The sequence below is a fragment of the Apiospora marii genome (assembly GCF_038362585.1).
Source record: "Apiospora marii strain CBS 49790 chromosome Unknown utg000007l_segment0_segment0, whole genome shotgun sequence".
NCBI classification, from domain to species: domain Eukaryota; kingdom Fungi; phylum Ascomycota; class Sordariomycetes; order Amphisphaeriales; family Apiosporaceae; genus Apiospora; species Apiospora marii.
Window position 1 is genome coordinate 657,063 of NW_027117379.1, and position 22,777 is coordinate 679,839.

The 22,777-nt window shown below is 53.8% G+C and overlaps 8 protein-coding genes across 8 annotated transcripts; 5 read left to right on the plus strand and 3 right to left on the minus strand.

Annotated features, from left to right (window-relative positions):
- Positions 1-2,110: 2,110 nt before the first annotated feature.
- On the plus strand, positions 2,111-4,466 carry PG985_010616 (uncharacterized protein; the record flags this gene model as incomplete). The annotated part of the gene is made up of 4 exons (XM_066830384.1): positions 2,111-2,279; positions 2,339-2,653; positions 2,712-3,099; positions 3,167-4,466. 4 exons carry the CDS (start codon positions 2,111-2,113, stop codon positions 4,464-4,466), a joined length of 2,172 nt encoding a protein of 723 aa, XP_066681066.1.
- Positions 4,467-5,066: 600 nt separating this feature from the next.
- On the plus strand, positions 5,067-5,857 carry PG985_010617 (uncharacterized protein; the record flags this gene model as incomplete). The annotated part of the gene is made up of 3 exons (XM_066830385.1): positions 5,067-5,203; positions 5,310-5,703; positions 5,792-5,857. The coding sequence occupies 3 exons, from the start codon at positions 5,067-5,069 to the stop codon at positions 5,855-5,857; spliced, it is 597 nt and encodes a 198-aa protein (XP_066681067.1).
- Positions 5,858-5,962: 105 nt separating this feature from the next.
- On the minus strand, positions 5,963-6,694 carry PG985_010618 (uncharacterized protein; the record flags this gene model as incomplete). Its single annotated transcript, XM_066830386.1, has 3 exons — positions 5,963-6,046; positions 6,165-6,307; positions 6,427-6,694. 3 exons carry the CDS (start codon positions 6,692-6,694, stop codon positions 5,963-5,965), a joined length of 495 nt encoding a protein of 164 aa, XP_066681068.1.
- A 1,620-nt stretch (positions 6,695-8,314) lies between these two features.
- PG985_010619 (G.t1.c1) lies at positions 8,315-9,977 on the minus strand (the record flags this gene model as incomplete). The annotated part of the gene is made up of 2 exons (XM_066830387.1): positions 8,315-8,385; positions 8,447-9,977. The coding sequence occupies 2 exons, from the start codon at positions 9,975-9,977 to the stop codon at positions 8,315-8,317; spliced, it is 1,602 nt and encodes a 533-aa protein (XP_066681069.1).
- Positions 9,978-11,523: 1,546 nt separating this feature from the next.
- On the plus strand, positions 11,524-14,083 carry PG985_010620 (uncharacterized protein; the record flags this gene model as incomplete). The annotated part of the gene is made up of 4 exons (XM_066830388.1): positions 11,524-11,839; positions 11,897-13,004; positions 13,056-13,145; positions 13,204-14,083. The coding sequence occupies 4 exons, from the start codon at positions 11,524-11,526 to the stop codon at positions 14,081-14,083; spliced, it is 2,394 nt and encodes a 797-aa protein (XP_066681070.1).
- A 932-nt stretch (positions 14,084-15,015) lies between these two features.
- Positions 15,016-18,184, plus strand: PG985_010621 (uncharacterized protein; the record flags this gene model as incomplete). Its single annotated transcript, XM_066830389.1, is given in 3 exon segments — positions 15,016-15,494; positions 15,572-17,210; positions 17,225-18,184. The coding sequence occupies 3 exon segments, from the start codon at positions 15,016-15,018 to the stop codon at positions 18,182-18,184; spliced, it is 3,078 nt and encodes a 1,025-aa protein (XP_066681071.1).
- Positions 18,185-19,248: 1,064 nt separating this feature from the next.
- PG985_010622 (uncharacterized protein) lies at positions 19,249-19,945 on the minus strand (the record flags this gene model as incomplete). Its single annotated transcript, XM_066830390.1, has 3 exons — positions 19,249-19,462; positions 19,667-19,691; positions 19,786-19,945. The coding sequence occupies 3 exons, from the start codon at positions 19,943-19,945 to the stop codon at positions 19,249-19,251; spliced, it is 399 nt and encodes a 132-aa protein (XP_066681072.1).
- Positions 19,946-20,552: 607 nt separating this feature from the next.
- Positions 20,553-22,596, plus strand: PG985_010623 (DNA lyase; the record flags this gene model as incomplete). Its single annotated transcript, XM_066830391.1, has 4 exons — positions 20,553-20,580; positions 20,652-20,664; positions 20,726-20,771; positions 20,821-22,596. The coding sequence occupies 4 exons, from the start codon at positions 20,553-20,555 to the stop codon at positions 22,594-22,596; spliced, it is 1,863 nt and encodes a 620-aa protein (XP_066681073.1).
- Positions 22,597-22,777: the final 181 nt, after the last annotated feature.

Below are 22,777 nucleotides of genomic sequence, written 5' to 3' on the forward strand. Positions count from 1 at the left end.
CCAGGTGGTAGAACCCCAGATGCGCCAAGTACTGTCAGACATGTCCGACCAGGCAGGCAGAGCGAATCAGCGGTTTCGGCCAGTCAACAAACCAGACATCTGAGGAATGCGATTGCTCGGTTACTAGGTATTCAGCCTCCAGCTCTGTCAAGTAAGGCAGACAGACTCGGGTGGATATGGCCTTGGCTCGGCGTCATAGTGCATTGTGACCATGTTTGTTTGGAGTTTGGACCCTTGGAAAGGGCTCTTCTGGAGAGATGGTCGATCGCTGGCTAACAAGACCGAATACATGCCGCACGTTGGGTCGTCCATTGATCATCTTGCACATCGTAGGTAAATCCAAGATATGCGTAACACCTACTTAGATTAGGCAGCTGCACGCATGCCAACAACATGCCTAGAGAAAAAGGTTACGTGCAGCGGAAGAAGACGCTCGGCATCGCACGAGCACTTGAGGTCGTGTTGCATCTCAAATGCCGTCATACGGAGTTATGGAGGACATGCACGTCGTTGTAGGACATGGGTAGTGGTGGTGGGCTGTCAACCTCTAACCTCTGCCACTCTATGCAAGTTAAACGTCCTGTATAAACCAGACGACAGGAATAGTCACAACGTAGTACCCAGCACCCCTCCTCTCTATATCTGTTGGATCTACGGGGTACTACTTAACCCCCCACACCCTGTTTTCCGCCAAAAAAGAAAACCCATGGCATGGGCTCATGCGCCTCCTCCTACACTAGCGGCTGACATGATGGAGAATACGGGGTCTAGTGAGGGTGCGATAGAGAGGGAGAGCAACGGCGCATGTGAGAATGGCCTGCTGACCATACTGACCGCAACCCGGGTGGGTTTATTACTGGGAATGGGGATCACGCATTCCCAGCGCTCCCCCCAGTGATTGGCCGCCGAGCCTTCTGCGGGTGTCCCGCCGCTTTGTAAGTGCCGTACTCATCAACGATAGCAGATATGCAGAGAGTGGAGGAAACGGCCGGAGAACCAACTGGTCCGAAGCGAAGCATGTTTCCAGCAGCATATTTATCTCGACCTCTTTCTTGATTCCCGTCCAATTTCCCCCTTCCTCGTTATCCCACTTGGTGTCTGTCGAGTCAACTTGCGGTGAAGTGTTGTCCCACGTGCTAGGCTGCTCTCCGGAATCTCCAGGTCTATCAATCTATCTTAAGCCGTTGGGCGCAGGGGGGCCCAAGCCAAATAGCCTGCCTGCCTGGACCGTTCAAGCTTTCAAGATAGTCGGGACCACCACGCCATATACCTGGACTCCACCTCAGATCGGACATCAATAATTCGGATGTAAGTATGCTCGCTCTTTGTCCGCCAGGGGAATCAGCAACTCTGTCGACTCTGCTGACCAACTACCTAGCTAGCCGCCGTTTCATAGACAACCGCCGTGAGACATTAGTCTTGCATAGCGTCGATAGGGCTTTGGGAGATCGCCCCGATATCTGAAGACCGCAACTTCTTCAATTAAAAGGCTGCATCGGCCTGCCCTGTCGCATCCTTCCAGGCCTTACCGCCGCATACTCACGCACACGCCCGCAACTTGCATCATACCTGCAGCAGTGGGTCAAGCAACTGTCGTTCCAGTTTATCTACGACGCACACGCTCTCGCCTTGTCGCCTGCATTGACCAAACCTTAAACCATCCCTGGTTGATGGGCAACTTCAGTTGACAATTGACATTGCGGCTAGAGAAGGTTCGCGTGGTTGACTCGAGTCGGGAGGCAGTCAGCCAGCTACCTCCTTCCCCAGCCCGCAGGGTTGATCTTCGCCACATGACTCGTTATCGACAAGTCCCTTGGAAATCACCCCTGGCTACTTCTCTGATCGCTGCACACTACCTAATGCCGTCACGGCCTACAAGTCTACACGATCACAATATATTATATTCCGATCGCCCGCCATTCTACCTAGGACAACTCGACGTCGCTTCACCTCACCTCTCTTCCTACGTTGCCTCCTAGAAGATCCCTTCCTCTCCCTACCACTAAGTTTCTTGGCAACTTAGATTTGCTTCGCACATCAGCCGAGCCAATCGGGAAGTACGGTTTCGGCCCCATCTTTCCGGAAACAGAAATCGACCTTCGCAGACACCATGGCGGAGGAGAATCCCACGGGCCAGCGGCGCCCGTGGAATGGGCTTTTCTCCAAAAAAACTGGGCGAGATGAGGAATCCGCCGAGTCGGATGGGCCGAAATCGAGCTCCAGATATCCAACATGGAATATGGGCATGCTGAATGACAAGCAAACCATCGAGGTGCCTGGTAAGTTCATGACCCAGATGTTCCCTTTGGCTGGCACGCTTTCTAACCAACCTCGTCAGGTTCTGTATTGCTCCTTGCAAAAGGCCACAATGAGCCTCTTGGTCTGAGAAACGCCCCCGCAAGGACCTCCCACTCTTCTCTGCCTACTGGTGTTCCCTATGAACCACCGCCGCCGCCTCCTCCGGAGGACGACAAGAAGATGACCAAGGATGGGCAGATCATTCTAGAGCCGCAGCCCGACGACTCGCACAATGATCCCCTCAACTGGGCCTCGTGGCGGCGAGATCTTGCACTGTTGTCTCTCGGCTTATACTGCATGGTGGGAGGTGGTATTACTCCTCTGATAGCAGCAGGATTCACCAACGTAGCCGAAGGTAAGTCTGACCTGACATACCACGCGGGAAACATCGACAAAGCTAACATCTCGTGAAGATTACAACGTGCCAGTTGCCAAGGTCTCGCTAACGACTGGACTGTACATGATGGGCCTGGGTATCGGAAGCGTATTCTTCTCCCCCACGGCCATCTTGTACGGCAAACGCCCAGTATACCTGTTTAGTGCCGTCATCTTCATCCTCTCGGCAGTCTGGTGTGCACTTTCGCCCAACTTTACGTCGCTTCTCATTGCCCGAATCTTCCAGGGTATTGCTGTGAGCCCGGTAGAATGCTTGCCATCCGCCACGATTGCGGAGATTTTCTTCTTGCACGAACGAGCCTATCGCATCGGAATTTATACCTTGCTACTCCTTGGAGGCAAGAATTTGATCCCGTTGGTCAGCGCTGTCATCATTCAAAGCCTCGGATGGCGCTGGGTCTTCTGGTAAGCATTAACGAACAACCCGTGCCTGCTGCTGAGTATCTGGCACTAACCATGATCTGTCACATAGGATCGTTGCTATTGTTGTTGGCTTCTGCGGTCTTCTGCTATATGTCTTTGTCCCCGAGACTTTCTGGGACCGAACTCCGATTCCGAGAGATCGCCAACACAAGAGACCTTCGTTATTCAGCAGACGATCGTCCAGGCACCAGGTTCCGCGCCTGTCACAAGAGTACCGCGTTAGGACACCTGGTGCTATTGACCACGACCCGGAGAAGGCTGTCGAGAAGAGGCATGAGCCGGTCGGTGGGGCCGAGTCACCACATCCACGACCCAAACCCACCCAACATGTGGGTTTTGCAGCGGAACTCGGAGACGATCAACATCAACACCACGAGGATGCAGCAAATCAAGGTGCACATGGGCTGGTGGTGCCAACTACTTCTGCCTCCCAGACAGGATCTCAGCTACAATCGCGCCAGCAAAGCGTACTGGCATCTCGTGTCGCTAGCGGCTCTGCGACACCAGCTGGTGCAGACACGGCGAGTGAGAAGATGTCCATCTCAAACATGCCCACTACGGGTGGCCAGTTGTACACACATACCCTGCGGAAATCGCCACCCAAGACTTTCGCGCAGCATCTCCAGATCTACCACGGACGACTCAACCCCGACAAATGGTGGAAGGCAGCAGTCCGCCCCCTGATTCTTTTCTCGTATCCGGCTGTGCTCTGGTCCTCGGTAGTCTACGCATGTTCCATAGGATGGCTTATTGTGATCTCGGAATCAGTTGCGATTATCTATCGAGAAGGCACCTACAAGTTTGGCGCCTTGGCCACCGGTCTGGTCTACTTGTCGCCTTTCATCGGCGGTGTCTTGGGCACGGCCGTGGCTGGTAGAGTCAGCGACGTTATTGTGAAGGCCATGGCCCGCCGCAACGGTGGCCTGTACGAGCCTGAGTTCCGCCTCGTCATGGCGATCCCGATCGCGATTACCACGGTGATAGGACTGATGGGCTTTGGTTGGTCTGCTGGCGAGAACGACCCGTGGATCGTCCCGACCGTCTTCTTCGGCGTCGTGTCATTCGGGTGCTGTCTGGGGTCGACGACGTCCATCACCTTCTGTGTGGACAGCTACCGCCAGTATGCGGGCGAGGCCCTGGTCACGCTCAACTTCAGCAAGAACATCTTCCACGGCCTTGTCTTCAGTCTGTTCGTCACCGAGTGGCTCACCCACGACGGATCCAAGACGGTATTCATCTGGATCGGTGTCATTCAGCTTATCACACTTCTGAGCACGATCCCCATGTACATTTACGGCAAGCGGGCCCGCATGTGGACGGTCCGCAAGAATATGATGGAGAAGTTCTAGATGGGTCGTGGTATAGCATTGCATTTGGGATTTCGCATTGGGGCGGACGGACATGGGCACTGCATGCTGCATGGCAGAGGAGACATCCACATGATGCCGCCCCCGTGCCGGTGCATGCACATTTACTGGAACATTCGAGATTGGTTCACACTTAGCAAGCATCTTCATGAGTATAGCTTTGGAACATCACTGCTGGCGTTTTGGTTGGGCGGGATTTTGCTACAAGGGACACACCCTACGATTAGCGTTGACGACCTAATGACAACCTCAATCTGATACCCTTTAACAATAAGCTACCTATCGTGCTGTACCCCTGAACTTTGTCCCAGTGTAGGTTAATATGTAGGCGGCTGAGGTTGCACTTACAGGGAGGGGGCAGGCGCTGAATTGCTGACCCCTGGCAGACCACAATGCCAAGAGCCCGCTTGCCGATCAGTAACTCCGACGTCATTTCAAAGCTTGTTCAAGTACGGCTTGCCAAACCTCAACCAATCCTACAACAACACGCTCCAGCCATTGGTCTACCTCTCAACGATCTTTCGCTCCCAGCGTTATCAATTAGTCGTTCTGTCAAACATTTATGGGACGGAGCTCGACATCATGCGTGTTGCACTGCGATCTACCCCGTCGATCACTTCGGCTGCGAAGGGTTTCGCGACGAAGCCGATTCGACAGCAACAGCGCGCCGCCTTCTCGACTTCGCGCCAGCACAATGCCCGGAACCAGATCTACGACACGTGAGTCCTACCTACCTACATATATTGCACCTGTTCCTTCGTGTAGGAGAGACGGGGCGAAAAAGCAAGAGCGCAGCACCACAGTCCGAAAACTAACAAAACCCAGCGTCCGCAACCCCGCCGCTTTCCAAACCTACCTCCAGCTCTCCACGTCGTCGCGCACGCCGCTCCTGACGCTGTGGACGACGTCGTGGTGCGGGACGTGCCGGACGGTGAAGCCGCTGCTGGAGGAGCTGGTGGGGTCGGCGCGCGTGGGCGAGGCCGAGGGCGGCGTGGGCCTCGTCGAGGTCGAGGTGGACGCGCCCGACATCATGGCCGAGAATATGGGGCTCACGTACATGATCACCTCGATCCCGACGCTGCTCAGCTTCGACGCCGGCGAGGCGCAGACGGAGACGCGGGTCGTGGACGGGAAGCGGCTGCGCGACCGGGCTTGGCTCGAGGAGTGGATCCGGAACGAGGCCCGGCGGCATGGGGGGAGGGGGGAGGGGGGCCGGGGGGTGCTGGGGGGTTGCTTGGGGGGTTGTTTGGGAGTTGGAAGAGCTAAACATACGATGGATGGGTGCGCAACACATCACATCACTGCAGCGAGAACCGGCGACGAGAACGGAAAAGAAAAAGACGAGACACGATACGGATTGTTTGTTTGCTTGAAGAACATCTCTGTTCCATTACGCTATGCCATGTTGTTTTGGTTTACGGGATATCTCTATTTGATGCTGCCCTGGCTTGTTTTTGCTTTCGGACGCTATTCCGTCCTTACGCCTGGTAGAAAACCTCCTCGACCGGCTTCCACCACGACGGCTCCCCGGACTCGCTGCTTTTTGCGCCTGGGACCATGCTCTATACGGATTTTGACACCAAGTCAGACATACAGGTCGTTGCGTCGTTGGAGATTGTCGGATTTGGAAAGAGGATGAAGACGAAGGAATACCATATATGACATGGAGATGTTTCTTACCTGTTGGTAGCTGTCCGTCATTGCCCACCACTCGCGCACCTTGGGGTTCTCCCGCATCCGCTCCATATCGCCCGCATAGTCGTACCCGACGTACTTGAAGCTCGCGAAGAGGATGCCCGTCTCCGGGTCGTGGCAGATGCTATCTATAGGACGAGGGCGCCACATTGTTCGTATTAGCCAGTCATTCTGATACGAGAGGGAAAGAAGAAAAGAGAGAAGAAGAAGAAGACCGAAAAGCACCACGGTACGGTATGGTACTCACAGTCCTGGATGTTGCAAGCCTTGATCTGGCGCGCCACCTCGGGCCAGACGGCGGCGTGGCACTCCTTGTACTGGGCGACGCACTCGGGCTTCAGCTTGATGATCTGCGCGAAGCGGCGGCCCGGGTTGCGCTGCCGTCCGCCGGTGGTGGGCGAGGCCACGGCGTCGAGGGGTGCCTCGAGGGGAGGTGTGGTGGGTGGCGCTCCGGCGGCGGCGCCGCCGCCGTTGTGAGACGGTGACGCGGGCTGCTTGGACCAGAGTTGCGACATGGTTGCTACTTAGTTACTTTGTCGTGTAACACCCCGTGGTATTACGATAACGACTTTGGTGGGTGGGTGGTACTACGTCGTTCGACGCTTCTTATAGATGGGCCTTTCCTCGGGCTTCGGGGATGCTGGGCTCCCTAGGTATATATATCAACGAATAATATGTTTGCCGGTATTCTGTGTGCGTGTGGGGGTGTAAGCTCCCGTGCTGCAAGCAAAAGCAAATAATAATACGGTTCCTGGCAGTTTGTCTCGTCTTACGTGAGATAGGACAAAGAATGAGATGATGTGTGTGGTAAGAGGCACAAACAGGACAGCCGCCTTTTTGTAATAGACGTGAAGATAGCCTGCCTACGCACGGCGCAATGTCACGGTGGCTTCGGATGAATGTTTGGGGGTAATAAGAAAAGGACAGTGGGATGGATTTGGGGGTCCCGCGTGCGGGGTACGGTCAGGTCAGAGAGGACGGACGGGCTGGAAGGGGACTTTGACTTTTTACCTTCCTTTTCTTCTGCCTCGTCTTGGTTTCCTTTACTCCGTACTGCCTGCCGGCCCCCTTGCTTTTCTTTTCCCGCGATCGACGATACGTGGGTAGAGAGGTCAGGGGTGGTGGTGGTTTCGTTGGCAGCACCTGGACACCTACATGATGATAGCCTGCTTACACGCCTGGAGCTATTCTTCCGCGAACGTGTGGATGGATGGCTGAGGCTGGAAAATCGACCGAGCGGTCAGAGACAAGACAGGTAGTTGAAGTTTCCACCTCTTGGCAGGCAGGCAGAACTTCTTGTGCAGACATCCCGGACCTCTCTTCTCTCATGGGCGCGCGCGTACCTGAATCATTTTCCGTAGCCCCCGGGGACAAATAAAGTAGCAGCTTTCGCACGTGGGGTCGCCTGTGAATGACCGACCGCCGAGGCGGAGGAGGAATGGTCGATTTAGTGCACCCAGACCCCAAGGCAAATCCATTAGTGCATCCACCGCTTCGGTACTCCGATCCCCCAATCTCAACCTAATACTGACCAGCGGGCGGTCTGGCGGTCTAGAACAGGAAGATCGTGTGAAAATGCACAACTTCCGGAGTCCGATCGTAAAGCGAATTGAACACGGTTCAGTCCGTATTTGGAAATTACAAGAGATCCTATTTTTTTTGTATCTGGACGAAATTGCTTGCTAGTAGAAACCCTCCCTTGCCTTCTTCCTGGGTCAGAATAAGGGGGGCCGCCGCCGCCGCACGCCTCAATATTTTGTACAGTGAATATCTTGCATACAAATGCAAGATTTTTTTTGGGAGCGCATAATAAAAACATATAATAAAGAGATGGTTGTTGCACAGCCAGCCAGCTCGCCTGTCCCGGCCGGAGGATCCTGTATATATTTTTCCAAACTCCGCCCCATGCTTGTAACGTCCATAGCTCTCGCTTTCCATTAACGTGCAGATCAGGGTATCCCTCCCCCTCCGGGTGCCGCATTTACTATACAAGTAAAGAAATAAAAGGCCGTAATAGGCGGACATACACTAGCAGGCCGGTGCTGATCAATATACTGAGATATATGCACCGCAGCCTCTGCTTTTAGTTGCCGCGTGTCAACTTTTCATACCAAGTATGTAGTTACCGTGCTAAATTAAGCGTACAAAGCTTCAAACAGGTAAATGAACCCGAACACCAGGAAGGCCAAAGCTCCGCCCACGGTGACTAGTATCTTGTTAGCTCGACTTCAGGAGTACGGGGGATCGGGGTATCATAGCAAACTTACCAACTTTCATGCTGACCTTGCCGGCAATGGCTCGGCCACCAATAACGGCGACACCAGTGCATATGGAGTGGCCAACAAGGGCGCCCAGGGTGACCCACCAGTAATCTTGACCGGCCGCCATCGCAATGGTTGCAATCTGGCTACGATCACCCCACTCGCCCAGGAAGGTCATGACGAACGTCTGTACCCAAGCCGGGCTCAGCAGGAGCGAAGCCAGGTTGGACAAGCCAGTACCGATGCTGCCCGCGATGCCACCACGAGGGGACGGGCTTCTAGCCGGCGAAGTCGAGGGGCTGCGGGGCGGCGTCGGGAACCGGGACTTGGAGCGGGACTTGCGGTTGCGTCCCAGACCCATCTCCATAGCGTACACCGACGATCGGCGCCTTCCTTGCTTCATGGCCTGGTGCTCCTTCTCCGCCATCTCCATCTCAACCTCCTGCATCTCGGCAGCAACACCCTCATCAGGACTCATGGCCATACCCTCGCGCAGCAACTTGGCGCCAAAGACAAAGAAGAGTCCGGCGGCAAGGAAAGCCGTAATCTTCTTGGGGATCAGAGCCGGCAGAGTGTGACCAAGAATGGCAGACAGGAAAGTCATGACCAGCAAAGCGCCAAAGGCTGCGGTGAACACCACCATGCGGTCGTGCTTCATGGCCATGAGGGCAGCAACCAGGAACGTCTTGTCGCCGACTTCGGAGAACAGGATCATGGCAAAGGACAAGATAAAGGAGTGGAACGGCTGAATAATGCCCTCGCTCCCATCTTGGACAGTGTCTTTCCAATCCTTCGCGGGTTTCGTCTTGGGCTTGGATACATCGAGGTGGTCCTTGTTGGCTGAGTTGGGAAGGGGGTTCGGGCTGTCGCGGAACTTGCCCGGGAGATCGGTAGGCTTCTCCAGACCGGCAACCTGCTCAGGCGTCTTCTGGACATCATCCTTGTCCTTGACTTCCTTCTCCTTCTCATTCTTGGTGCCCTTGTCGCTGGAAATCTTCTCCTGCTCACTGTGGGGCAGAGGCGGCTTCTCCTTGGGGGTTTCGGGAACCTTCTCGACCTTCTCGCCAGTCTTACCCTCCTTGGCCTTGCGGGCCTTGTCCTTTTCGCTGACGCCGCCCTCGGTGCCGGTAGTGCCCTTCTTCGGTCGCAGGTGGTCCCGATCGTCCATGACGCCGTCGTTCGTTTGGGGGACCTCCTTGCCTTCGTAGACGGTGTGGTCCTTGGGCGCATCCTTCAGGGGAGGCAATTCCTTCTTGGGGGCCACAGGGTCTGTCTTGTCGGCCTTCTTCGGCTCGACGAAGGGGCCCTCGTGCGGCTTCCCATCTTTGCCGTCTACGGGAGCGTCCTTAGTACCGACATCGTACTTTGGCTTTTGAGCGGCCTGGGCGGCCGAGGCACCAGTAGCTCCAGTAACGGGATCGCGCTCTATCGCGGCACGGACTTCCTTCTCTGACGTGGTATCCGGGGTCGAAGTCGCAATGGCGAGGGCGGGCAGCAGAAGGAGCAGGAGCTGCGCTTGCTTCTGCCGTAACTTCATTGTGGCGTTGATGAACGAGTCGACTGAGGGGTCACTGTAGCAAGAGTCGTCGAGTTGTTGGGTTGTTGATGGTGAAAGGAGTGAAAAGTGTCCAGACCGGGGACTACAGTGATTGATTGGGGTTCGGATTAGGATCTTTTTTTTGGGTTGTGGCTGTCGTGACACAGAAATGTCTCTCAATTGCCGCGTACGAAGAGAAGGAAGGTGGTAGGCTTAACAGCAGGCAAATAAAGGATTAGGAATAAAAGACGGACACACTGCAGCAAAAGAGAATTGAAGTCGGACAGGAGATCTGTTTCCTGTTGGATCTGGAGGAAGTCGTGATGGGAAAGCTCGACTAGGAAATCAACCAGAAGCCCCCATTGAGTTGACAGGCAGGGGTCTGTGCTAATAATTAACGGGAGTAGCGTAGTGGACTCGTGGCCTAGACCTTCTGAAAAAACCCAGCCGCGATTGATTGATTGAGGAATGAGACACGCGGCCGACTCGAACTTGAAGCAATGCGTACCAATTCGGACGAAGCAGGTATTACGATTACGGGCAGGCAAAGGGTTTGAAATACAGTTGGAATTTCATATAGTTCGGCGCTGCGACTGGAGATATCTACGAAACTAAGTCATGTCTTTTCAAGGAGGCAACTTGCAAAGACGCATGGACGGCTGCGCCATGGACTTCCAACTTTCTCCTTGCCAGGAACTTGTCATAATGCTGGCCCTATGCAAGCTGATCGTTCCTTACGTATGAGCACTACGTGTTGTGCATGAGACAATACGACTTTTACGGCAGTAGTCCCCAAAAGAAGTATGATTGATGCAGGGGCAAAACCGCCATGTTTGGCTTAGAGAAGCCAAATTTCCCCAATCAGAACAGGGGGCTTGGAGACGGTATCGGTATCGGGAGGCTGTGCTGAAATACCTACAGGCTACAAGTCCTCCCTAATGGGCTCGAACTGAGATTAGTAAAAACTGCTATGCGAGAACCCCCTTTTCCTGCAGCTTGTCTAGATATAGACTTGACATAGACACACAATTTTTCTTCTTCTTTCTATTTGTTCGGTGCAGCAACTTCGTCGCACTTACCTTGTGCATACAACTTCGTCGCACTTGCCTTCGTTTGCCTTGTGCATACAACTGATTCTTTATTACATGTATCGAGTCCAGGTCTGGAGGAGGGGAGAGCTCTCCCTGAGTCGTCGCAGAACAATCGATCTGGGCTATAGGACAACTGCATGGACTCACTGTTACCCCTTTTTCTGCCCTTCTAGTCCACAAACATACGGTGAGGTGAATAAGAGAATGTAGCTATTTGTTTCTCGTCACGTCGCTTTCACATAGGTAGCATCCAAAAGTGCCATTATTTTTTGGAAAGCTGTCACGCCATCCTTACCTTTCCTGAACCTCACCTACATTCAATCTTTTGCTCGTCGAAGGTCCGTGCGCGCTTTACATAAAATCAATAAACTTCACCTTAACAACCTCTCAAAAACAGAGTCCTGCTGAGTGATACAGCCTGCCTAGGAGTCAATTTTATTGTTTTTCGATTCCTCATGGCACCGTCCACCAGGTCCAAGGCCGCTGCGGCCTCGAGTGCACCGCCGTCCTCTGCTAAGCAACCCGTCAGCGAACCTAGACCGACGCGACAGACGCGTCGAGCGGCCGAACAGAAGGCAGCACCGCCGGATTTCCCACCCACTGAGGACCAGGAATCGGTCGATCCCGTGAAAAAGAATGCATTCCCGATTACTCGTCGAAGTGCACCGCGGGCAAGTCCTGATGCCAGTACCATCTTTCTGCCCTCAGAGGCCGGGTTGGAGGAGATTGAATCTCCTGAAGGAAGCCCGATGTTGGGAAATGATAGCTTCTGTAAGTTTTGAACCACGAGTTGTGAGAAAAGATGCGTGCCGCTCACCTTGTCTTCAGTCTCACCTCCAAAACGTAAGATCAACAGGTCTCTGCTAGAGGAAGCCGAGGATGTAGAACCATTTGCACTTCAGCCGGCGGTACCCAAAGATGGCGACCCCTCAAGTGAAACGCTCGAGTTGCTTGAGCATTTGGCTTCTCCTATTCAGGAACAAAGCTTCGAACTATACAAGTCCTTGATCCTGCTGAACAATGGTGATCAGTCTGGGGTAATGTTGAAGTTGCAGCGGAATCAGATGAAATCCGCCTTCACCAGGTTGAAGGCTTCCCAGTCGGATTTCATACACCAAGATCAGTTGTTCATTGACGTTATGCGCTTCCACCGCGTACTCAAAGATCACCAAGACCAAGATTTTGCTAACCGTGCATACCGCGCCATATGCAAGTCAAACCTCGTCCTTCTACTGTCATACCTTTTGGGCACGCCACTTGCCGCGGAAAAGGCACAGGAAATCATTGACAAGGTTGCGACTAATTTTCCCTGGGTCTTCGATTTCTCTGCACCAACGGAGGACGAGGACGAGGTTGCCAGGCAGACTGACCTAGCATTCTCACTTCGATGCTGTCACCTGGCCAGCCTGATTCACCGGGAAACCCACGAAGATCCTTATGTCCTCGCCACCAGGGTATTTTGCGAAGATAAGGTTGAATCGCGTAAGGCTGCGAAGCAGGCCATTTCGCAAGGACCATATAAGCGTCTTACCAGTCCCCAAATCCCCGGCTTGACAAACGAGCAATACCAGGCTCACATGAAGGTACTGGACAGCTACTTGTCAGAAAAAAAGCGCGATAAGACACAAAGCAGGATGGAAGCCGATTATCCAGTGGAGCAACTCGTCCATACCCTTGAGAAATGGACTGAGGCAACTTCGGAAAAGCTGTTCGCTCCACGTCGGCCGGAAGTCCAGAGTAAGGAAGACAAGGACTCTTCGACGCCAACGGAAGTATCGCATGTAAAGGAAGTATCGCACGGTGATGAAGAGCATCGCAGTTCCTCGTTGATGGTTCCCCAAGACGACGATGAGCCAGAGCCAGAACCAGAGGCCGAGGAGTCAGAGGCGGATTCTGAAGAGGGACAATCCATTCACAGATTAGATTCCTTAGCTGGGTAAGTCCATTCCGGCATGCACAAGTTTACGAGACACTGACACATTCCCAGTAAGAGCATAGTCGATGCTTCAGATGATGACGATGACGATGACTCTGAAATGGGGGAGGAGGTCATCCGCAAACCAGGGGTAGAGGCCACGTAAGCTATCCAAACCGTGATGCATATGGCCTGTAGAAACCATACTGACGATTTGCAGTAAGAGTATCCTCTACAATGATAAGGACGTTGACGAGGATGAAGTTTCAGTGGCACATAGCACTCCTGCTAGGCCAGCATCATCGCAAGCGGCATTGATATCCAACCAGCAGCTCCATAACAGAATAATGGCCTTGGATCCCGGTGAGATTATTAGCAGCAGCAGACCGAATGAGTCGGCTCCGCCAGCCAGCTCTCTGCCAGCAGTCCACCATCGAAGCAGCACGTCAAAGAGACCAGTACCTACCGTGGAACCTTCTGCAGACGCAGACTCCGAAGCCGACCCTTTTGAGACGAACTCGGTTCTAGATAAGAACAGTGATCGAATCGCCGCCAAAAGGGTTCGTCTTTCAGAGCTTCCTGCTACCGCCGGCCCCTCACGGCCTCTTCCACCCACCGCCATTCCGTCTAAGTCACGTTCTGGAGGATCTGGTGATGAACAAGACGACCATGTCGCCCGAAAAGAAACACAGCCTCACGATTTGGCCATTCTCACTCAACGCGCTCAAGCTAGCAAGGGAGCAATCCGATTGCATAAGACGAGACCGCCCCAAAAGCGTATCCCGTGGTCGGACGACGATACGTGGAAACTCATCGAGGACATTGCTAATTACGGGTGCTCATGGGCGGTACTAGAAAACAAAGGACGGTATGAGGTTAAGCGAAACCAGCAGCAAATTCGCGACAAGGCACGCAACGAGAAGGTGAGGACCATGGAAGCCAGATCTCTTCTATGGGCCGGGTTCGACGATGTTGTTCTTGGCTACAAGGAGAAGCAGCATCTCATTAAGCTTGGCCTCAATCCAGACCGCAAGGAGGAGGACTTCGAGATCGGCGCAGACGGCAAGAAAATGCCCACCAATGTCTATCTGGAACCCTGAGCCCGTGCCAGCTCAGGTGCAGCAGCTAGTCTGAAGCGCTTGCAACTGAACTCTCAGCTTGGCAGGTGGGAGGTCGACACAGACAGGCTTTCAGGGGTGGCTTTCAGGCTTACGATGGTTGCAGGGGGGAGGCTAAATTGATCAATTTGTCTGTCTGTTGCTGTTTTACGGATACCCTCAGTGCGTTTTTGGTACCTCGTATATATTCCATGAGGACCACTTTTTCTTAGCTATTGACTGTCTTTCCATCAGTGGGAAATAACCCCGACTGATACGTGTGTACTGTATGCATGCATGTATGTGTGAGTGTGTATGCTTACTTAGGTTATTGTGAGACTCTTGTGCACATTCGTTGTGAGACTTTAGGGGTCAACTGGATCACAAAGTAAGTATGTCAAAGGGTGCCAGCCAAAATCATGTGTTAAGGCTAGGCGGGCAAGGCTTGGTGGGCTGAGTGAGGGATGATCGGGGCCCGGTTTTCAACGCTCCCGGCAGGTTGTCTACCCCACACGTGGCTCGTTCACCCACTGACGTTGGTCTGATCTGGTCTCTGGCTGGTTGCTACTGCCGCCGAATACTAGCAGCGCTGGTATTGTCACGTCAGCTCAGCTCTGGGAACCCATAGCCCTCGCTCCAGCTTGTGCCCTACGAACCAGTTAGCACCTCCTTGACTTTAGATGAAGCCAGAATTCCATTCCTGCAACCAATCCTCATCTTCCGTGTCTCGCCTCCCTTGACTTGGTCCCTGTGCCACCCGTTCCTCGAATCGCTGCGCACCCCGCCGTCCTGGTGGGCATGTAATTCGTCGTCGCTCTTGCCGCCTGTAACAGTAACGAACAAGCAAACGCGCCAACGCCCATGACCTCCGAGACTTTGTTCATGTTGCGTTCAAAAGACATTGATTCCGCCAGCGGCTTTGTGGCAGCGCCAAAATGGGCAGCTGGACCGGATTCCTGTTAACCTACCTACTGGGTGGTGTTACCTTCATCCCGCTCGTGCTTGCCACGATCCTACTGCATGCCTACTGGACCCTCCCCGTCCGCGACCATGCACAAGAGACTCGGGCCGACGACGCCGACAGCATCGTACAGCCCGGCGACGAAACGACCGACCTGAAGGCGACCTTGAAGGGGCAAAAGGAAGAGCTGAAATCGCGGCCGGCCGATGCGTCGGATACGGCAGCGGGCTACTTTGCAGTATGCCGTGAATACGTCCCTATGGGGATCGATGCGAAGCCTATTGAGCGCTCGACTCCCATCGGCTCAACCACCGTTGCCGCCCCAAGTCGGAGCGTGTACCAGGCCATGTACCAGACCATCTTCGACCGGAAACAATCCTCAGGCCCTGATACGAACAGCGGCGCCAGTCTTCGCCCTAAAAAGGCCGGGAACGTATTCTACGTCGTGCTAAGGTAAGATGGCTTCTCTTCTTTTTGTCTGGCCAATCTGCCTGTCCCGGTCCTGTGCTAATCGGGTTCACCTTGCTCAGACACGGCCACTTGATGCTTTTCGACGACGAGGAACAGCTCGAGGTGCGACATGTGATTTCGCTCGCCCACCACGACATCAGCATATACTCAGGAGGCGACGTTACTCCCGAAGGCGAACTGTTTATAAAGAGAAACGCTCTGTGTTTGACGAGGAAAGAGGCTACGATTGGTGTGAGCCCAGATACACAGATGTCCAAGCCCTTCTACTTGTTTTCGGAAAACTGCTCTGCCAAGGAGGACTTCTACTTTTCCATGATAAAGAACCAGGAGCACGTGTTTGGCGCAACTAGCAAGGCGCCGCAGCCTCAAAATTTTGATGTCAAAGATATCATTTCGCTCGTGCAACGACTACATGCCTCTGAGGAGCATATGCAGACTAGATGGCTGAATGCGCTGATTGGCCGCATTTTCCTGAGCATATACAAGACACGCGACCTAGAAAACGAGATTCGGGAAAAGATCACGAAGAAGCTGTCTCGAGTCAAGCGTCCGTCATTCCTGACGAGGATCAGCTTGCAGGATGTTGACACCGGCGATGCGGCACCCTATATCACAAACCCACGCTTGAGAGATCTTACCGTCGAGGGAGAGTTCGTTATGGAAGCCGACATTAAGTACACGGGATGTACTCGTCTTGGCATTGCTGCGACAGCTAGGATTGACTTGGGACCTCGCTTCAAGGCGCGCGAAGTCAACCTGGAAATCGCAGCCGTATTGAAGAAACTCGAGGGGCACATCTTGTTCAAGATTAAACCGCCGCCGAGCAATCGGATTTGGTTTTCGTTCCAGACCATGCCTAAACTAGAAATGAGCATTGAGCCTATTGTCAGTTCCAGACAGATCACCTATACCGTTATTCTCCGCCAGATCGAGAACCGCATTAAGGAGGTCTTTGCGGAAACCTTGGTGCATCCTTTCTGGGATGACATACCCTTTTCCAAGACAGAACACAAGGAATGGCGGGGAGGTATATTTGCTGGAGACGATGCCGTTGTGCACTCGGAAGATTACGAGGAAATTGCCGCGGCTCTTGGCGACGTCGACGAAGTTGCTCATATTGAACAGACGGGGGCGCCTTCGTCGGCTGCTGCTCCCGAGGTGACACCGACACCGGGGATAGAGAAGAGCCATACCATCTCGCATGACCACTCGGCCCCCAATGGTTTCTGGGCCAGAAGGACAAACAAAATGAAGCCGCCACCAACTTCCTCTCAGCAAGCATCCGCATCCACTACGGCAGTAGATACAAAGCACGCCCAACCTATAGCTGAAGCTCCCCGTCTCATGCGTCAAGGTTCGTTTTCGGCCTCGACCCCTATTATAAGTACGGATCCTACCAATGCAGAAACGTTCAAGCCGTCCCCAGCCAGTCCTGATGGGGAAGAGGCTGTTCGCGTCATGGCCAGCGTCGCCGCTCGTTCGACACCATCATCGCCAGAACAAAGGCCTGTAAAGAAGTTCTCACAACCTTCAATGGGCGACAAGTCGCTGCCAGAAAAGCCAGAAGCTTCCTCTACAGACTCGCTGGCCGTTGACGGTTCGTATGGGCAGTCATTAACACCCACGGGGCGTAGAAATACCGCATCCTCTATCGACAGCGCGGGGAGTAGTTCGCCCGCGCCGTCGGTCAAAGGTTCCGTCAAGAGTAGCAGCGGTTCCGTGGGGCGAAACTTCTTCGCCCGGAAAGATACATCCCCACTCCCTCCACCAATGGAGGAGGAACGCCTGAGCGCAAAAGTGCTACCTTGGCAGCTGTGTCCAACGCCGCGGCTACGGCGAAGCGGTGGGGTTGGAATGCTCTTCAGAGCCGGAATGGTCAGGGGCCTGACGGTCGAAAGCTTTCCGACCCCCCAGCGGTGGACCTGAATCAGCCTATGGGTCGTGGTCAACCTCTTCCACCACCGGGCACGCCTCTGCCGGGTCCGGAAAGGAGGTCCTCTAAAGTGGCCGTTCCCAAGCGAAGTCCTGTGCAGCCGCCCACTCTCCCAAACCGGCAAAGTACGACAAGTGTGGACCAGACGAAGACAGTTCGTCGTCCGGTACCTGTTCCTCCGCTGCCCCGACGGAGACGCGTGTCGGAGGCCTACCTGGATGATGAAGGTGGGACGGATGAGAATGTCTTGGTTGTGGAGGTGCCGGCGGACTCGCAGCCTTCATCGCCACTGATGCCGTTGCATGAGGGATTTGATGAGCACGGCGGCGATGCGCCAATCTCGGCTGTTGGTCCTAAGCATGCATGGGTAGAAGATGTTGCGGACGAGGATACTGCAAGTCGCGGCTCTTCTGGATTCTCCCGTCCAAGCACAGGAACACCAAAGGGGCTCGCCGAACCGCATGAAGTGCACACGGAACGTGAGAGGCGGGGCCGTACGCCGCCCGATCTTCCACAACGCAGGAAAGCTCGGACGCCGCCGGAACTTCCGCAACGGAGAATCATGCCAGACACCGAGGACGAGGAAGAGGCTTGGGCGAACTGGTTGGAGAACCAAGAAATCCGGGAGTTGGACATCGAAGAAGAGGATGAGCCGGCCGAGGAGAAGGCCGCAGGAGCAGATGATAAATCAAGGAGGGTGGCCGATGCGGCGGCGGCGGCGGCCATGGCTCTTTCATAGCTAATTGGTTCTCTTGATCATTAGTAGGATTCTTTTTCTTGCGACCCGTCGCGTATGCATTGTCAAGGTGTTCAGGGGTTCGTTGGGTTTGGTTTGTTATTACCCTTACTTTTGGCAATCTGTTGAATCAAGAAAGATCAATAGGGGCCATGGGGGGTATGCGGATATACATATATACCATTAGGGGGAGGCTGGCAATTTATATTTTCTCGTTGAGTTAGTCACAGCGATGCTGCGGTTAATGCTGCTGCAAGCATACGCGCAAGCAAGTCGTCTGTCTCTCTGCCTGGCATACAGGATGACATTGTTTGGCATGTGGCTTCTTATAGATGGAATAGGACAGGGGAATACACACAATATACAAAACCTCGTTGATTACACAGCCTTGCTTTGAAGACGACGGGAACAACTGTAATGATGGGCGAGACTGCTTTCAAGTAAAGGGGCCGAAGAATTTGTCCGCGGAGAGTAGTTGGAAATTGGTTTCGAATTCGCTTCCACCTTATACCACGACATAAGGATACCTCGGAAATAAGCAAGTATGCATATGGTTTCGTTTGTTTTGTGGCCAATAGGGGCATCTTTGACTCGCAGCTACATCAAACGTCACAATGACATATGACCGCCCGCACCAAATCGATGTATTAACAGACCGTATCCGGGTTATTACGATTGTCCGGCATAACAGTCTACGGCGTTGATCGAGCACAGTAGTCAAGGTCCAGGGCTATTCAAGGTCTCGCGGCTTCGAATCAATTCACTGCCTGTGACAAAAGGAAAGAGATATCTACAGGTATCACACACAAGGTGCCAGTTCTGGCCATGTAATTTCTGCCGGGCGGCCGTTCGGGATCCCCGGGTCTACACCACCAGTGATCGTCGTGTTTCCATCGCTCTATTTTGCTGGATTTGCTTGTCTTTAATCTTCGGATAGGTCGCGATATCCCGTCTCCCCTCGCTCCCTCCCCCTACCCCTTTCTCCTCTGGACATCTGCTATGCCACTATCACGCCATCATTCCTCGAGAGGGAGCGAGTATACTGAACGAATAAAGAGGAAGCTGATTTATGCGGTCTTGTCCTTGTTGTGGTAGTTGACGGACTTGTTCCAGAACAGAGTCTTGTCGCCGTCGCTCCAGGGGAAGTTCTTGGTGCGGATGTTCTGGTAGGGGTACTCGACGCGCTCCTCCAGCGGGGGCTGGTGGCTCCAGTGCTCCCAGTGCTCGGACCAAAGGTTGTAGGCGTTGAGGCCGGCGAGGCCGATGCAGGGGATGACGGCACTATATCAGCGAATTTCTCGGTCAGCAATTTGACACTTCCTCCGTCTGCTTCCTCTTCTTCTTCGCATGCGTGATTCGATGATGTGTGTGGTGGTATGGCCGGCGAAGGGCGCTCTCCCCAATTGGGCGGGAGTCCGCTCATCAATTGGCATTTCATGCTTCCGGCGGAAAGGAAGGGGGGTGAGTCAATCGGCCAAGGCTTACTAGATGGAGATCTTGCGCCAGAGCTCTGTATCGCAGGAAGAAGGTTAGCATATGCGGTCGATATAGAGGGGGAAAGTGCGGGAAAGGGCCGAATAAGCCGAGGACGGCATTGTACGCACCAGTAGTGGCGGCGGCGTGCTCCTTGACGGCCTCACGCTCCTTGACGAAGGCGTTCTCGGTCGAGGCCAGACGGCGCTGGACGTTGCCGCGGAAGGCGGTGTTGCGCAGCTGGGCGGACAGGCGGGGAGCCGCCTGGAAGATCTGGCGTTGGGCGAACATTTTTAGATCGTGGTCGTGGATCAATTGGGGAGTGGAGAGTTTCTGCGATATGGCTGTCGGCGGGAGGTTTTGCAAGAGGGTGGTAGCAATTGAAGTGGTTCGATATTGGCACTCTCGAATGACCTCAAAGCTCGGTTGTCGCAAAAAGCTTGGGCCAACCGGTTAGGCTTTGTGCTGCCTGAGGCAGGAAAAGACCAAATTCGGTACTTCCGTAAAAGTACCGCTCACTGGGTCCCGGTCAGCTGAATCCGCGTCGTTTTGGTGTTCCAGCTGTGACGCAGTTGCATCATTGATTGACTGACTGGCCTGCAGCTCCGGGTGAAAGTGCATCGCATCGCCAACGTGAATTATCTCAAAACCGAATTGAGAAGAGATACCCTCACCTGTTATGGACCTGAGTTAGCAGTCAATTTTGTGGTCTATTCTATCAATATTCCCATGAGATACTCGAGAGACTGTCCGCTCATTGATTGTGTAAGGAGCCGCCAGCCCTCTTGCGACGCCAATCTTTATAAGATATCTGAACGTGGGCACGCCTACTTTCTGTAAATACAACGCCCATGCATAAGACAACCAGCAACTCAACAAGACAGAATCACACGACAATATGGGGGTCCGTATCACTTCATGGAACGGTAAGCATAAGCCTACTTTCAATATGTATTCATTATACGAGGAAGTAGCTACTAATATGCATCTACGACAGTGAACGGCATCAGGTAAGATAGTCATGATGTTGTCGGATCTCATCGAGGGTGACCATGCCTGACCATAGGATAGAAACCCATTTGGGTATCAGCCATGGAGAGAAAACCGCACGTTCGAGGTAATTGACATTCGGCTTCTATCTCGGCTCTAACTAACAAAGTCGACAGCACATGTTTGGTATTCTACAGGCCGACATTGTAGTGATGCAGGAGACCAAGATCCAGCGAAAGGATCTCCAAGATGACATGGTCCTCGTGCCCGGCTGGGACGTTTTCTTCAGTCTTCCCAAGCACAAGAAGGGCTACTCAGGCGTGGTCATTTACACGCGCAACTCGGTATGCGCACCCATCCGCGCCGAAGAGGGCATCACGGGCGTTCTGTGCCCGCCAAACTCCACCACAAAGTTCAGCGAGCTTCCCGAGGACCAGCAGATAGGCGGCTATCCTCGCCCAGGCCAGTTGAGCGGCATTGTCGACGACGCTACGCTTGACTGCGAGGGCCGATGTGTTATTCTGGAATTCCCGGCCTTTGTTCTCATTGGGACGTACAGTCCGGCCACTCGAGACGAGAGTCGGAATGACTACAGGGCCGGCTATCATGAGGCTCTCGATGTGCGTATTCGTAACCTCGTTGCGATGGGCAAGAGAGTAATCCTCACAGGGGATCTGAACATTGTGAGATCTGGTGCCGACACCGCGGGTTTGGCTGAGCAACTGCGGAAAGAAGAAATGACGATGCAGGACTTCTTCTCGGCACCCTCACGTCGCTTTTTCAATCACCTCGTCTTCGAGGGAGAGGTTTATGGAGAAAGGGACGAGGGTCGAGAAGAACCAGTCCTTTGGGATCTTGGCAGACTCTTCCATCCGACAAGAGAGGGCATGTACACCTGTTGGGAGACCAAGAAGAACTGCAGACCGGGCAACTTTGGCAGCCGTATTGATTACGTTCTCTGCAGCGACAACATGAAGTCTTGGGTTGAGGATTCCAACATCCAAGAGGGCCTCATGGGCTCAGATCACTGTCCTGTCTTCGCGACCCTCAGCGACGTAGTTCAGGTTGATGGCAAAGACGTCCACCTGAAGGATCTCCTGAACCCCAAAGGGATGTTCCAGGACGGACAGCGCCTTCGGGAGTGGACTGCGAAAGATCTGCTGCCCCTGTCTGCGAAACTCATTCCCGAGTTTGACCGTCGACGGAGCATTAAAGATATGTTCTTTAAGAAACCTGCAAGCACCCCTAAGCCTTCTACCGCCCCTTCTACCGGAGAGCTGTCTACTCAGAATACGACTATGTCAGAGTCCCCGCTTTCACCTGTCCGGGAGAAGGACACACCCCTGTCGTCTCAGCCAATTTCGTTCAACCCAACCGCTTCGCCAGCTAAGCGCTTAGCAGGCGGTCTGAAGCGGACACCGTCTGTCGCCTCGGCCAGCAGCAAACCACAGAAGAAGGCCAAGACGACCTCGGGCAAGGATGCTGCCACAGGCAAGGGCCAAAGCAGTCTCATGGGGTTCTTCAAGCCCAAGGCCACGAGCACTACCGATCAATCACCTGGCTCAGGGGATAATAATGTTAACCCTCCTGGAATGGACGGAAGCACTGATACTCCCAGCGAGCCAGCCGCCACAAATTCCCAAGCAATAACTAATGGTGCTGCACAAGCTGATCAGGAGATGCAGCCACCAGCGAGCCCAGCGAAGTTCATTGACCCAATCGAGTCAAAAGAATCCTGGTCCAAGCTGCTTGGCAAGCGCGTGGTTCCGAAGTGCGAGCACGGCGAGGATTGTATTAGCTTGGTGACGAAGAAGCCCGGTGTCAACTGCGGCCGGTCTTTCTACATCTGCTCCAGGCCTATCGGTCCTTCGGGCCAGAAGGAGAAGAATACAGAATGGCGCTGTGGGACTTTCATCTGGAGCAGCGACTGGACCAGCAGTTCAGCTGGATGAGTAGTCAGGGGCATGCCAGCATCAGTCAACACAATCGGGTCATCTATGAGCCAGTAGCAGGGTGCTTCTAATCATCCTTGATCCCTCCCCAGCACAGAGGAACAAGATATGGACAAGTGTACTATCGGTCAGCACATCCTATGACAGGATGCGCGATAAGCTTAGCTCGACTGGCTGCAGT